The sequence below is a fragment of the Lipotes vexillifer genome, unplaced genomic scaffold, assembly GCF_000442215.2.
Source record: "Lipotes vexillifer unplaced genomic scaffold, Lipotes_vexillifer_v1.1 scaffold935, whole genome shotgun sequence".
NCBI classification, from domain to species: domain Eukaryota; kingdom Metazoa; phylum Chordata; class Mammalia; order Artiodactyla; family Lipotidae; genus Lipotes; species Lipotes vexillifer.
The window spans coordinates 637,170-653,750 of NW_006777895.1; the positions used below are offsets into that span (position 1 = coordinate 637,170).

The window sequence follows — 16,581 nt, forward strand, 5'->3', positions numbered from 1 at the left end:
TATTTTTAAATTGTTGAAAACGAATCAAAAGAAGAATATTTCATGACAGAAGAAACTACTGCGAAATTTGATTTTGCTGTCCATAAATAAAATTTTGCTGGAACACAGCCATGCCCATTTGTTGAGGTCCTGGGGCTACTTTGGTGCTTGTAACGGCAGAGTTGAGTAGTTGCCACTGAGACCATGTAGTCCACGGAATCGGAAATAATTATTACTTGGCCCTTTATGGGAAAAGTTTCCCGACTCTTGACCTATATGATTGTAGCCACTTACACAACATGTGGATTTTTTTCTTCCAAAGTCTAGAAGCTTTCTCTGTTATAATGAAAATGAATGCCCCTGGGGTCAGCTGATGAATATAAGCGGCACATTCTTTGAATTATCTTTGAGAGAGCTTTGGGTCCACAGAAGAACACTCCAATGTTACTGCTGCAATAGAGGTAAGACAAGGGTAGAACGTGTTACACAGGGCACGGCCAGCCAGGAGCCAAGACAGAATGATACAGTCAGTGAGTAGCTGCGGTTGTGACTTTACGTATTTGTTTTTCTCTACCCACTTCCTTTTTACTTAGACTCTTTTCTCCTACTTTCAGTACCACGTTCTCCCACAGGTTCCCAGAGTCCTGTTATGCCCTGCATCACACAGGTAGGTGAGACCAAGAAGATTGAGGCTGGCAGGGGCCATGAGGGCAGGTGAGTGCGTTTCAGTATAGAGGTGATAACGCCTGGAGTTTTGGTCCACCTCTTGGATTGGTGATTAGAATGTAAGCTCCCTGAGAGCAGGCATCTGGTCTGTTTTACTCATCACTGTAATCCTACCACTCAGAATAGTATCCAGCATACAGTAGACACTCAATACATGTTCGTTGAAGGAATGAATAAAGGGCTCTGCTCATTATTATCTGCGTGGTCTTGAGTAAGACTCTAAACCTCAATCTCCGCGTGATTAAAGCCAAGATATAACGACGACGTGGTATGTTTTATCCAAAGCAAAATGAGATGATGCCTTCCAAAAGGTTTTAAAAGTGTTAGTTATTACTATTATTCAACCCTGCCTTTTCATAGTTGACAACATTTACACAAAAGTTCTAGCAACTTAGTTTATTTCTCCCTTTGGAATTACTTTACTTTTCAAGGAAGGTCAAAAAGAAGAGGTGGAAAGGAAAATCACATTGCTGAAAATGGAGTCACCCCAAAGTTGTCATCTCTAATTATGGCATTTCAGAAAACAGTGTTGAAGAGGTGTTTTTGCCTATAGTGACTGTCTCAGGGCTGCTCAACTCCCTTGTAAACACAACTGACAGCACTCGTTATACATAAACAATGAGTCAGCACCAGGATTCAAGTTGTCTCTGGGAATTGGGAGGGGCCGGTCTCTATAGGGACTTGTGGAGACCATGTTTTCCCCTTGTCTTGCATTGTACTATTCCTTGTAGTATTTTTGCAATCTCTGGCACAGGCTTAATTAGTTGATCTAGTCTGGATCAAAAGTTCTCATACTTTGCTGTGCATAAAGTTATCTAGGCAGATTATTAAAACATAGAGTCCCAGGCTCGAATCCAAGGATGCACTTTTAGCAAGGCCCCCAGGTGACATTAAAGCACATGGCACTATGAGCTACACTGTGAGACACACTGTCTTAGAGAAGTCCCTCGGGCTCCAGGACCAGCTCTCACTACACCACCTTTACCTCCTCAGACCGTTTTTGTTGGGAAATGCCTCTAGAGTCTCATTCTTCTTAGCTTGTATATTAATATGATTCCCTGCCATGTACTGAATCCACATTTAATTATGTGTTCCAGGACCATAATATCCATGGTAGAAATTGATGGTTCAATTACATTTCAAACTCTAGCTTCAAAGGAACTTATCAAGTGGATTCATTTGTAAATGACAGTATGTTTAAAATGTGTAAGTATTATTTTTAAAGACATCATTCCCATGGCTAAATTTGAGAAAATACTTTTTCAGAAAGTACTGCCCACTGGAAAAATTATGTTTATGACTTAATGAAGCACTTTCAAGGTGTTTATGGAAATATCACCCAACGGTTAAGAGTGCTACTGGTTCCACCACTTCGTTGCTGGGAAACTTAGGGCATGTTAATTCATCTCTTAAAAGCCCCCCTTTCTTTATCTCTCCATGGGGACAGTTCTATACCAAACTCCTAGTGCCTCTGTGAGGGTTAGACCAGACTTAGCACACGGTGGGCTCTTGGGAACCGTTGTCTTACGTTATGACCCACACGATGTCTGCCTGCTCCACGAGGCTGACCACAAGATGCGATGTGGGCTGTTAACCCAGCAGTGATTACAGACTTCCTGGAATCAGCACCCTTGCACTAGGTTTTTTGAGTTCTGGACTGCAACCTTTTGAATGATACATGGGTCAGGCAAAACCCTTCCCAGTGGGGAGTCTGCTGCCCTGAGGCATCCTTGCATCTATATTCAAAGACATTGTTATGGGTGGTGATATTTTTCCATTAGTGTAGGTGTCACCAAAGAGATTGCCCACTGGCCCATTCCCAACAGGCTAAGATTGCCCTTTCGTTTGCAGCCATGGTGACTGTTTGCAGATCGTGAAGATGCTCTTTGATGCTCTGCCTTTAAGACTCCATTTCAAAGGATTCTGATTGCTGGCTGCCAGGTGTACCACTGGTGTCCACAGCAGTTCACAGTCACCCTGCCTCTTGTGAAGTTGTGGCTACTACATTACACAGCTGAGTACACACGTTTCTGTATTTATGTAACTGTCATGGTTACGCAATGACCAAAAAGTCTCACAAAGGCCATTCATTATCTACCTTCCACTACGGCAGAAAGGCCAGTAGTTCACTAGGCTATCCCTGCGTCACTGTCCCCACATATGGCATTCTTTTGCTTGTCTTGCTTCCCCTCCTTGGCGTTTGTGGTTTCAAGTATGGAGCTTTCTCATCACGAAGGCTTACTGTGCAGCATGGAGCTGAGAAGCCCCACAAAGTGGTTAAGGCACAGATGCGGCAGCATTTTGTTTTTCTTTTATGAGGCAACGGACAACTGCAACAGAGCCCTAATGGGGCTGGTAAAGAAAAAAATTCTTCTATAAACTTTAATTATCCACGATTGCTCAGAATGAAAAAAAAAAAAGATTCTCTCTAAAAGAAGTATAAAAACACAAGGCATTATTCTTCAGTTTACAGCCTGCAAGCTGCAGAGTTTGCACACCCGGGAGGCACTGGATTAGGGACAACATTAGTGGCATCGATCAGTCTGGGCTGCTGACTTTCATGGGAAAAGGACAAATTTTACACAAGCTGCAAAGATGGTTAACATTAACGGCATTATTTTTAGCTCTGATAAACAATAAGGAAAATCCTCCTGTCCCCCTCTTATTTGCTAAATAACTATTGTGCTCTTTTTTTGTGGGCTTGATGCATTTTTGAAAACAGTTCAGCTATGCCATGCCTGAAAGGCAGCCAAAGTGTCACCTCCCAGGAGATTTCCGCCCAGCAGATATATGGGAGAGTGGGTGTGCTTGGGAATAATCCCACCATCTTGCTGGCTTCCCAGGTTCTGGTGCCTTGAGCCCTGCTCTCTTTAAATTGTATGTTTGTTTTTCTGTGTTGGCTTTTATGCTTGGTAAGTTATAACCCTGTAGGGGCAGACCCTAAACCCCATTTTTAAAAAATCAAATTACTTTATGCCCTGAGTGCATTCTGCAAATAAAATCGATAAACAGAAGCTTCCCATGGATTTATGGAGGCTTAGAAAGAAGACAACAACAGCTACAAGCTCGGTATCAGACAATGGACACAACTTCTGGTTAATCTTTCCTAGAGAATGTTTTTCATTAGAAATGCCTCCAAATGATTCAACACATAATTATATTTTGTACAACACCTTCTTTTTCATAACAACAGATGATAATCGTGTTGGCCTTTTTTTTTTTTTTTAAACCCATCTCCCAACTGATTTGTAGCAGCCTGCTCTACTACTTTTCTCTGCATCCTAATTACTCAGTTGTTGATTAGGGGCTACAGGCGTCCCTAATGGTGCTTTGCTCACGGCTGAGACACTTCTCTAGCTCTTCCCACCAACTCCAGCTTCTTTGGCGAGTCAGCACTCTTGTCCTAGCTTCCTCATCCCTCTTGGGGTCCCTTCACTTGCTGAAGCTGGTTACTGTGCTTGGCTCTGAGGAGCACAGATAAAGTTGCTGCCCATGAGGATGTCATGGTTAAAGAGGGGAGAGAAATGAAAGCAGTTGACTCGTAGTATTGGATCCCTGGGAATGGTAGAGCCATGTTTCTGCCAATCTTGTCCCCTCCCCTTCTCTGATAAAACACTAAAAAATATACACCTTCACACTGAAATACTTCAACCAGAAATATCCAAACATTTTTGCCATATCTAATGATTTGATAGATAATATCACCAAAGAAAATTTGCAGAATAGTGATAAATCCACCCTGTGCTCACCCACCTCCCTAATCCCACCTGCCACAAATGGAATAGTGCCAGTAATTTTCGTTGAATCTTCACTTGATTATAACTGAAGGGCTGGATGTCCTCTGGTGCAAAGGTATATTTACGTATGCTAATAATGTCCAGTCATAAGTTTATGGTGGCTTTCTTTTTCTTATGAAGCTATAATTTATTTTGTGTGGGATTTCCACTTAAGTCTATTTCTTTGAATATTCTGAACAATTTAGTCATGTAAGGAATGTTTAGGATATCCTTTTAGATAGGCAGACTTGTGTGCTATAATCAGAATGTTAATTTCTTAAAAATATCATTTGAAAACATTTTGCACATATGCACGTACAAATGAGAATTGGAGGGTGTGCACACAAGCAAATGTGGTTCCAGATGGACACATTTACTCGATTTAGTATAAAGGTATTTTTACATTTCTGAAAACAATGGGTGGTCTAAAATACATTCATGCAGCATGGATTAGAAGCTCCCAATCTTATGGTAAATTGGCACCTTCCTTCACAGTTGGGCTGGGTTGTGCTGTTCTAACAAATGGTAGTATTCTTCTTTATTTTTTCCTTCAAGAGAAAAGAAACACTTCTACTGAAGTTATGAAAAAAATGGCCAAACCTTCAAAGTTTTTATGGTAATTAGTTGCATAAAGTTTTATGCCTAAAAGGCATGGTGAAGTTATTAGTAGATAAGTCAAAAGTGGCAAACGATAAATATTATGTGAAGTATAAGATCAAAGTCTTATGGAATCATTTTATTCAATTAATTAAAAACAACTGATCTACAAATCCAGAAGGTTGGGTACACGCATAATGTGTGTTTATCAAAAAAGTAGCTAGATGTGATCAAGATGTATTTATTTTCATTCTGTCTACCTTCTTGGAAACGATTTCCTGATTTTCTGAACACTTGCCAAAAGCTTGGGAACATATTGAGAACATCTACAAAAAATGAAATATAACTTCTATTTTTGTATAAGATGCACATTTCTAAAGATTAATAAGACATAGGTATCAGTGTATGTATTGTATGTATTTAATTAACCTATTATATTTTAATTAAGACAATAATTTCCATTGTTTTTGTGTTTAGAGTAATTTTCTGTGCTTGTCTAACTTAAGCAATATACAACAATTGTCACATGTGTGTGAGTTTGGCCGTTATCAGTAAAAGATTTACTTTTTACATATCCACTTGCTATTTATTGATCTTCTTTTAAAAATATACTTGTGTTTCTGTAATACAGCTGGCACAATTATGAAAATTAATTGCACATAAAAACAACAGAATATACTTTCCTATTTTCTACTCTTGGTCTTTGATCTCTTTTTAATTTTTTCTTTCCCTTTCCTTATTTGTTTTCATTTTGATGCCCATCAATTTGTTTCTCTATTACTGTTATTATTGCAATTTTCTGCTTCCTTTATAGCGTGCACTGTTCTCTTTGATCTGCTTCCCTTCAAGCTTTATTTTTGGTGCTGTTTTTCATGTTCTGTAAAAAAAACATTTTTGCCCCTCTTCCCTTTATTCTTTTGATTCAACTCCTTCTTCTTATAACAAGAACAGAGTCCAGCTTTAAGTGAACAGGTAAATGTTTTTAAAAGAGTAAGCCCTAAGAATCCTTGGCTTCATGCTGATGAGTAGAAATGGTTGAGAGCCTATTTCAAAGACCCGCAAGAACAAAGAATCTTTTCTGAGGCCATGAACAAATACACCAATTCTTTATGGCCCATCTTTGCCAGAAGATCTGAGCTAATGACAGGACAGACCTGTCTTATAAGAGTAGCCAAGAAGGCTTGGGAGGGAACAAACATCTCCTTGACATAATCAGGGGAAAACATACCGTTTATCTCTTTAATAACCATCTTGAGGAAAATTAATGTGACCTTGTCCTTTGTGCAGAACAATAATTGAATTGTGTGTTTTATTTATATCTGGACAAAGGCCAGGATATTGAAATACTTCTCAATATTAGATTTTCTTTTTAAAAAATTAGATTCTATTGGCATTCTCTTTCTGAGATTTCTTCATTAAAAGCTTCATTAAACATAAATCTTCTTTACACAGCAGAAAACAAAATTTTAAGGAGGACATTTAAAAGGTCTTTTGGAAGAGTAGTGCTAAGTGTTTTACTGGTGACTTGTCTCTTCCCAGGGATCTGGCATTCCATGGATAAAATGATAATTGATCTTTGCCTACACATGTCTGATATTAGTTACATTGAAAGTTAAAGCTATATAACAAGTTGCAGTGTTCTAGAGTCTAAATCTATTACAAATACACTATTTTTAGAATTTGGGGCTAGGGAGTATGATATAGAGGCTTGATTCAGTGACATCCAAATCTTGGGGCCTTCTTCTACTCTGGAAGAGATGAAGTCATCCATTAGGAAGACAGAGTTTCCACAAGTTTTCAGCTGTGCTGAAAGATTCAGCTGGGCTTTAGGTACATGTATGTACTACACTTTGATTATGGCTTTTGAAAAGGAATGAACACACTCCTCACAAGGGCAACGAGAAAAGTGACAGCTATATAGTTTTCCCACCTTCAAATTCTCTACTCCTCACTCCCTGCAAAACCAGGCAGACTCACTTTTCAGCATGATGCAATATAATTTTGGAGACAGAGTGTGTGCAAACTCAGTTCCACTCTTGGCCTCTTGATGCTGTGTTTCTGGCTCACACCTTTCTGAGGGAAGGGAGGTAGTTAAATGGTTTGATCTGAAAGGCCTTCCCACTGGGCTGCAAACTTCATGTGTAACACAAATAAACAAATACAATGTGAGGAGTCAATGAGGGACAATCATAGCAAAGAGCAGTCTCATCTATAAAAACTTAAAAACCAAGATATATGTGTCCGTGTCAAAAGCCTGTAACGTGGGAACATTCACCCCATGATAATTGAAAACTGGGTGTAAAACATTTATCAGATGAATAGATTTTCTTTTCCAAAAGGAGAAAATACCAATGTGATTGTAACATAGAAGCTTGTAACATTTTGTTAGTTTTCGATCTATAATTTTTAAAGGAAACTGCAGATATAATAATCCAGTCTCTGCCTCTGGATGAGAAGTACTGGATGGGTGTGAGATGAAGGGTGACTTTCAGGGCTCAGAGGAGGCTGGGAGTCTAGGAGCCAGGACTGGGTGTTGAGTAAGGAGCACAGAGGAACTGGATTCTGAGGCTCCAGAAGCCGGGATGGGTTCAAAGCACCACATTTGGACGGATGGAGGGCGAGAATTGGATTCTAGACCAAATGTCAGCAAGAGTCAAGGCAAGAGGTGAAATGAAGCAGCTGGGTTTCAGGAGTGGTGCCTGCAGAGTCCCAGGACCACCTTCACGGGGCTTGGCCAGCTCTTATAGCGCATCTGAAGCTGAGCCCGAGGTGAGGAAGAGGTAGTACAGCTGGTCCACTCGCTCCTTCCCTTAACACTGAAGCCAAAGATTAAGCTTTTCTTGGCCTTTCCCTTTGGAAGTCTTTTATTCTCAGGACAATTCAAGATCAGGAGTAACTCCCCACAAGCACTCCTTCTGTCTCTTCCCTGGGCTGACACTGGCATGGTGTGGTCAGGGGTTCAGAGCCTCCGCGGTGAACACTGTTTTGGGTCCAGGGTTTCTCCCAAAGGCTGCCTGGGCGTAGGGTGCAGAAGGGTTGGCTGGGGGCCTCACAGCACACGACAGTTTAGGTCAGAGTGAATTCACACAAAGGAAGCCACTGGAATTGGATAGGTTATGAACCTTGGGCAGCCATCTGGTCCCTCCTGCACACCTCCCTCCTCACCAAACCTGCTTCAAATAGCTGGTCCAGGGAAGTCTAACAGATTCAGTGACAATTAATTTTTTTTTTTTTAAAAGTAGAATAGTTCTGGCACAAAGAGAATATAAGAAAAAGTATAAAACAGCATCCAAATTGACCAAAAGAGGAATAATATTCACCAGAAAAGTATTCCAGAGAGCAGAAAAATGCTAGGGAACTACAAAAAGTTTAATGAAGCAATAACCTCTGTGAAGGAAGGCCACAAAGCACCAATGCCAGAACTGGGGGGAAAGATGTGAAAGCAACAGGGAAATCACAGGAAATGAGAAATTAGTCAGAAATACCTTAGATTTTTTTTTTTTACTGTTACTGGTTCAATACTGATAAAATGGATAGAAAATAGGTTCTACAGAAGACCTAAACAACATGATTAATAAAATAGTGATGAATAATATATATTGAACTCCATAACCTAAAAATAGACAATATAATTCCTTATCCTCCAAATACTGTGGTTCTTGGAACTCTCATCAATCTATATTTGCTTCTTTCTCCATCTCATCTAGTTTCATGGCCCCAAACACAATTTATATGCTCACACCTCCCAAGCATGTATCTCCAATCTGAACTTCTCCCGTGAACTCCTGACTCATATTCATCTGCCTACTCAACATCCCTGCCTGGATGTATAACAGCCATCTTAAAGCTAAACATGTTGAGAAACTGGACTCCTGACATCCCATGCCTGCCAACCACTCCTTACAGCTCTCCTCATCTCAGCTGTTGGGAACTCCATTCTAGCTTGGGCCATGTTTCCCATCCAACCCATTAGCAAGTCATGCTGGCTCTACCTTCAAAAAATATCCAGAATCCAAAGGCTTCTCAGTACCTCTACTGTGGCCCCCCGAATCCAGGCCACCTCCTCACTGGCCTCTCCATTTCCATCCAAGGCCCCTTACAATCTCGTCACTTATAGCAGCCAGAGGGATCCAATTAAACATAAAATGGATGGATTATTTCACTCTTCTGCTCAATCCTTCAAGTAGCTTCCCCTTTCAGAGTAAAATCCAAATAAAATGACCTGTACTGTTCCCTAGTTGTCTCTCCTAAATGCCTTCTCCTGCTACTCTTTCATTCAACCACTGTGTTCCACAACCTCACTGGTCTCTTGGATCATGCCAGGAACAGTGCATCCTGCCTCAGGGCCTTGGCACATGCTGCCCTTTTGCTCTTTCCCAGTTGTCCATGTGGCACACTCCCTTGCTCCCTCCAGGACTTTCCTCAAATGTGGAAACTATTCTTTAAACAAAGACCATATTAGGACAGGCTACTTTCAAGATTTGTAGATGACTGGGTTCAAAACAAAGACTGATTTAGGCGATATATAATAACAACAACTATTTATATTAGTGCTTGGCCCTTTACGAAGCTCTTCAACATACTATGCACCTTTAAAATATGAAAATAACACTGTAGATGCATAGAATCATTCATGTCTTATAGTGAGGCCTTGTCTAAGGTCACATAGCCAGTATCTTCTAGAATCTTCTAGAATCAGCCTTCACTCCTGCCTTATAGTTCCAGAGCAAATGCTCTTCTACCTCTACATATAATGATAACAATAATAGTAATAATTAAAATAATACTACTAATGATAGCAGCTAATATTTACTGAACTCAAAGCACTGTTTTAGGCTCTTTATAAGTATTCTCATATTTAATCCTCACAGAAGCCTAGGAGGTAAACAGTTTTATTATCTGCAGTTTACAGAGATGGGGACTAAGTCAGTGCCAGGTTAAATAACCTGTTCATGGTAAATTGGTGGTAACAGCAGAGGTAGTATTTATACCCAGGCACTAGGACTCCAGTTCCTGGGTCCTTACTACCACCCCAAATCCCTGCTTGGTTTTAGAGTAGTTTTGTCTGCTTTGCTAGATATGCTAGATACAGTTTACAGTCTGGCATAAGTGAGTTCTCCAGTTGAGTAATTAGAGGTCAACTGTGTTCACCCAAGATTTCTTGAAGGCATAGGGAGTTTAAGAAATACCATCTTGGGCTTCCTTGTTTGGCAGAGTGGTTAAGATTCCACCTGCCAGTGCAGGGGACACAGGTTTGATCGCTGGTCCGGGAAGATCTCACATGCTATGGAGCAACTAAGCCCGTGTGCCACAACTACTGAGCCTGTGCTCTAGAGCCCACAAGCCACAACTACTGAGCCTGCGTGCCTAGAGCCCGTGCTCCACGACAAGAGAAGCCACTGCAATGAGAAGCCCGCTCACTGCAACAAACGGTAGCCCCTAGAGAAAGCCCGTGTGCAGCAATGAAGCCCCTAGAGAAAGCCCGTGTGCAGCAATGAAGACCCAACACAGCCAAAAGTAAATAAATTAATTAATTACTTAAAAAAAAAAAAGAAAAAGAAAAAGAAATACCATCTTCTGGACCTGGAGATGATCATACTAAGCCAAGTAAGTCAGAAAGAGAAAGACAAATACCATATGATATCACTTATACATGGAATCTAAAATATGAGGCATATCTATGAAACAGAAACAGACTCACAGACATAGAGAACAGATGTGTGGTTGCCAAGGGGGAGGGAGGGTGGGGAACAGAAGGACTGGGAGTTCGGGATGAGCAGATGCAAACTGTTATACGTAGGACAGATAAACAACAAGGTCCTACTGTACAGCACAGGGAACTATGTTCAATATCCTGTAATAAACCATAATGGAAAAGAATATAAAAAAGAATATGTATAATTGAGACACTTTGCTGTACAGCAGAAATTAACACAACATGGTAAATCAACTCTACTTCAATAAAATTTAAGAAAAAAGAAATGCCATCTTCGATTGGCCTTAAGTGTGAAAAATTTCAATGGAATTGATAATTGTCAGATGTTGTAATCTGCTTAAGCAGAGGTTTGTGGTTCCTGAAACATCCCATGACCACCTTTTCTAAGGTGGATGTTTTATCTCTAAACAAGATGCCCACTGCTGCAGATTAACCAGTTTGTGCCCGAGAGCTTTCCATTCCAGCAGCAATGGAGGCATTGTCTCTCCACGGAGGCTCCAAACAGGCAGAGGAGAGAGAGCTGCCTTACCTGGGGTGACTGTAGGCTACCTGCCGGAACTCGTGATTCCAGTTCGGTCTTCCATAGAAGGTTTTCTGCCTTAATCCCGTAATCACATCAGTATTTTCATCCCAGTGTAAAGCTATGTGAAAGGCCTAAAGTAAAAATTGTGGTATCAGATGACATTTAGAGGGAAAAGAAAAGGAACCTCTAATAAATGAAGGATGAAGTAATTATAATTATGCTCATTTGTAGATTTAATACACAACTTTTTATAGGAAATTCTTTGTAGTCTACCTTGGGCACTATTGAAACAAAGTGCCTTCTATGTGGTTGATGTGCAGAAACGTGAGCCTGGAAAGAAGATTTTTCTTGAAAGGATGAGAGTAATACGGTAAAAAGGGGTAAAGGAAAGCAAGCCTAAGCTATTTCCTTTTTTTTTTTTTCTGCCAAATTTCTCAAAAAGTAATCTCTAGCTCTGTCCCCATTCACTTCACAGTAAATCCTGGGGATTTTAGAAGGGCCCTGACAGGTTAAAGAGATAGAAAAAGCCCAGGGTGAAGCTGGATTTTACGGTGAGATCTGCCTACTGGGGTGAAACGGTCTGTGTCCAGGTTCAAGTGCTGGGAGGATGTTGAGTCTGGCAGGCAGAGAGGTGGCCAGAACTAGCAAGGGGCATGGCTGGAGCTCTGTGGCCAATGGCTTGCCTTCAAATTACACGAAAGCACCCAGGCATCAAGTGGTCGATAAATAAGAGCCTGGGGAATAGCCATGCCTAGTGATGATTTTTTAAGTTGCTATGATTTGTTTCAGCCCATGCTGAACTCTGGTAGGTAAGAAGGATTCTTGCTTCTTACCTCCTGGGGTATGTGTCTGCTCAGCTCAGATCCCACCACAGCTCTTGAGCTCATGGGTTTTTACCCTTTGGTGTTTCATTTGCTCACATCCTCTGCGCAGTATGGGTAACAACCCTGCTGGGCCCAACTCTTACCCCACGATCCTGCTGCAAGACTGGCTTCCCCGGCTGGCCTTCACATCAGTCTAGTAAAGCAGCCAGGGGTAGGGAGGCTGCACCCTAACAGGCAGAAGACGGTGGCAGACTTTGGTGGGGTCCCAGATATCCAGGCTGCAGGAAGTTGGCACCAGGCAAGTCTGAGCCTAGGTAGCAGCGCTACTACAGGAACTGAATTTGGGAAGAGGACTCCAGGCAAGAGAGGGAAAACTGGCAAGAGTGGGGCAGGACCCCCTTCTTAGGCAAGTTTTTCAAAGCAGGAAATATGAGACAAGAGTTCAGGGATAAGAACGGAGGTGGTAGTTGAGGACAGAGCCTTGAAAACTGGCGGAAGCCGCATTATCAGAACTGGAACTCAGGGTCAGAGTTGTATCGGCCTCCAGATTAGAATGGCAGTGTTGCATCTCCACAGGCTTTTGCCTAACAGTAGGATGGATTGGTGCTCTAGAGGAAGCTGGTTCCAGCAGTGGGCAGAATGAGAAGGCAGAGACAGTTGACTCCCTTTTGACTAAGTGCCAAATCTAATGACCAACTCAGGCCCTATTTTCCTTGGCTTCTCCACCATGTGGCTGAACACTGCTTCTTCTTGATTCTATTTGCATTACAAATTCCTAGTTCTTCTATTTCTCTCTGATTCAAGAAAGAAACAGTAGTTATTTTCTTATCATATTCTCCTGTCTTGATATGTAACTGCCTGCTCAGTCTCTAGCTCAGCTCTCTGCATCTCTTTCAGACCACTACTCCCCAAAGAGCTTCCATTTTCACAATCCAATTAGCATAATCTACAAAGATGAATTCAAACTTTCTCTCCCAAGCCTTCCTCTTCCTGCTTGAGTAGAATTCTGCATCTCAAACTCCCCAAACATATTTTTATGTAGAATTCTTTCTGTTCCTTCAAATTGACCATCATAGCTAAAAACGAATCATCTCACTTTCCAAATAATTTGTGACTTCAAGTTACTTCCACGTACAACTGTTAAGTGATTTCCATAGGCAGGCAGAGTGCTATGAATCGAATGGTACAAAGACAGACAGAAGGTCTCTGCTCTGTGAGGCACTGGTCATTGGAGGGAGAGGCAGACCATGTGCACAATTTCTATGCCCTGATTCAGACCACCACCCTTCTTTACCAGAGACAGAAGCGAAGTGCTCTGGAGAAGTAAGCATGTTACTCTGGTGAAGCCCCAAGTAATTTTGACTAAGAGAACTGGGGAAGGCCTTAGTGGGGACTGGTCTTGAAAGGATGATTCCATGCAGTAGGCAGCAGGCGGGACAGAGGGCACTGAGTGACATGTCAGGGAAAGGAAACTGTATGAGGGGAGATGGAAGTAAGAAAGTCCTTGGTGTGATTGGACAACATGTATTGTTCGGTGGCTCCGGTGCCAGGGGAAAACGATGGGAATTCTATAGAACAAGTGGGTTTTGCCGTCAGGTCAGGAGGGGCCTGGAAATATCTGCTAAGAAGGTCAGGAGGGGTCTGGAAATATCTGCTAAGAAGTTTGGGCATTATTCCGTCCGTGGTACCTTCCAGCTACCAATCACTGATGTTCAAACATTTGGAATTATATTTGCTCCATATTTCTCAGCCCAGTGTTCAATTAATCTCCAAACCCTGTTGACTTGCCCTTTTCCATCTGTCCCTTCTGTTCTTGTCATTCTGCCACTTTGAGGTTGTTGAATTCAGTTTAGCAATTGGCTGTTTCTAAAACAGCCTCTTGATTCCTGACTGACAGCATGTACCAATTATTTTGTCCTGAAATTTAAGCATCTCAAGAATTTCCAACATGTCATGGCAAAAATTTAAGAACATGTCTATTTTAATTTGCTCGTATTCAGAAGAAAACTATCTCTTAACAGTGTACTTTTGGAAGTGGCAGGGATGGGATGGGGTAGAGTTGTGTTGTCGCAAAATCAAACAGAGCCTCAGTCTTGCAACTTCCAAGTGACTGGGGTTGCTTAAGTGGACAGTCGGGATCGATTCACTTTAGAAGCAGAAGAGTCAGCACAGGACCAGAAAGCAGAAGACAAAGGCTTGTTTGTACTTCACCAAGTGATCATTAGTCAAAAATCCCACTGAATATGAAACAGGTATTTGTTTGGAAAATATAATTAACACTATTTAATTCATGAAGATGTTTTAAGCCTAATTCCCAGGAAACCTCAATTTCAGAGTATCCCAGAGGAATAAATATGTAAGGCCGACTGCAATTAAGACCTTAAAAAATTGTTTAGCTACTGCATTTCAAGCAAGTCTTACTCATTTGCAGAAGCACAGAGTCAAATTACGGTGATGTTCTATAGGGTCAATTTGTGTGTGTGTGTGTGTGTGTGTGTGTGTGTGTGTGTGTGTGTGTGTGTGTGTGTGTGGCTCTCAGGAGTGCATTCATCATTTGTAAATTTAGTAACTAATGCAAATCTCTGGTTCAAACACACTTCCTTAAATATCTATAGTAGCTGTCACAGAAGTGCTGATTAGGACATAAATGTCATAACCTAGTAATCACTTCATTGTTAGCTTCCATATTTGAGGAGTTAAAAAAGATTGGAAATGTAATAGTTATCATTCAACACTAACAACACTGAAATAGTACCATAGTGCAATATTTTGATATGCATTATTTTTGGTAAACTCAACCTTAATATGTCATTAATACATATTAATAGACACAGCAGAACACCTGCCCCAACAGATCATTTTGATCTCAGGTGAATAAACATACGTGCACACAATTTCTAAGAATGCCTTAAGAAAAATAGATCTCTAGATAAATCATGTATTCATAATAATTATTTTCTGTAGGAACTCACATGGTTTACAATACAAAATGCTGAATGCCAACACCTGTCAGTTTTTTCTGTTTAACTCTGAACAGCTCAAAACATAGAATTAGAACCAATTCGGAGCTCAAGAAGACAATATAGCCAATCCATAATGTTTGCTTGATGTTACTAAATTTCAAATGCAGCTTTTAAAAAAAATGTATTTATTTTATTTATTTTTTATTTTTGGCTGCATTGGGTTTTCGTTGCAGGGTGTGGGCTTTCTCAGTTGCAGTGAACGGGGGCTACTCTTCATTGCAGTGTGCGGGCTTCTCATTGCGGTGGCTTCTCTTGTTGCAGAGCACGGGCTCTAGGCATGTGGACTCAGTAGCTGTGGCACACAGGCTCAGTAGTTGTGGCTCACGGGCTCTAGAGCACAGGCTCAGTAGTTGTGGCACACGGGCTTAATTGCTCCGTGGCATGTAGGATCTTCCCGGACCAGGGCTCAAACACATGTCCCCTGCATTGGCAGGCAGATTCTCAACCACTGCGCCACCAGGGAAGTCCCAAATGCAACTTTTAATGACATAATTTTTCTTGGATTTCCAAACTTGGGGTTTTCTCCCTTTAACCAACCTCTTTTTCCAATCTTCTTTTCTATTCCTCAGCAAATTAACTGTAGCTTTTTTTTTTTTTTTTGCGGTACGCGGGCCTCTCACTGCTGTGGCCTCTCCCGTTGCGGAGCACAGGCTCCGGACGCGCAGGCTCAGAGGCCATGGCTCACGGGCCCAGCCGCTTCGCGGCATGTGGGATCTTCCTGGACCGGGGCACGAACCTGTGTCCCCTGCATCGGCAGGCGGACTCTCACCCACTGCGCCACCAGGGAAGCCCAACTGTAGCTTTTATTGCTACAATTTGAATAGCTCTTTCTTATCTGGTTTTATTTTATTCTCTTTTTCTTTTAAAGAACATAAAAACAATATTTTCATGCTGCTAGATAACCGTGTAGCTCATTATTGCAATTATTCCTCTTCTCTTTGCTCTATCATGAGACAAGTTAGATAATATTGCTCATTCTCAAAGTCTTATCTATACCTGATTTTCATCCCAGCCAGTAAGAAATATATGATAACTCAGGAAGTGAGTTTTCCCTTGCTCACTCATCCTTGTTTCCAGCGAGAGTAAGAGATCGGCAAACCACTCAAAGGCTCCTGGCTCTCGGCAAATCCAGTAGAAGTACACCTGTCAAGAGAGAAGGCAAGAAAACAGATCTGTCCCTCTTTTCATAATGTGCTGATAATCGCAGACTACTTTATCTCCACTAAATTATTTGAGCCCAAATGGGCATTTCTGCAAAATAACAGGCTTCCCTCTGCCAGCGAACAAATAGTCACACTGTGATTTCTTTTGAAAAAATTCACATTGTGTTTGAAAAGGCCCAGAATGAATTCAGAGTCAGGAGCCTGAGGGCTGTTGCCAGTTTCACTGGATGAGGATCAATTTACCCCATTCCTGC

General features: G+C 41.4%; 1 protein-coding gene across 2 annotated transcripts in view; it reads right to left on the reverse strand.

The window, feature by feature from the left end:
- Positions 1-302: 302 nt before the first annotated feature.
- The window catches only part of NOX3 (NADPH oxidase 3), a 58,329-nt gene continuing 42,050 nt past the window's right edge, over positions 303-16,581 (reverse strand). For both annotated transcript variants that reach the window (XM_007451347.1, XM_007451348.1), the window contains exons 11-13: positions 16,161-16,307; positions 11,324-11,448; positions 303-429 (exon numbers count right to left, since the gene is read on the reverse strand). In XM_007451347.1, the coding sequence (XP_007451409.1) occupies positions 303-429; positions 11,324-11,448; positions 16,161-16,307 (399 nt within the window). The remainder of the gene's footprint in view (positions 430-11,323; positions 11,449-16,160; positions 16,308-16,581) is intronic.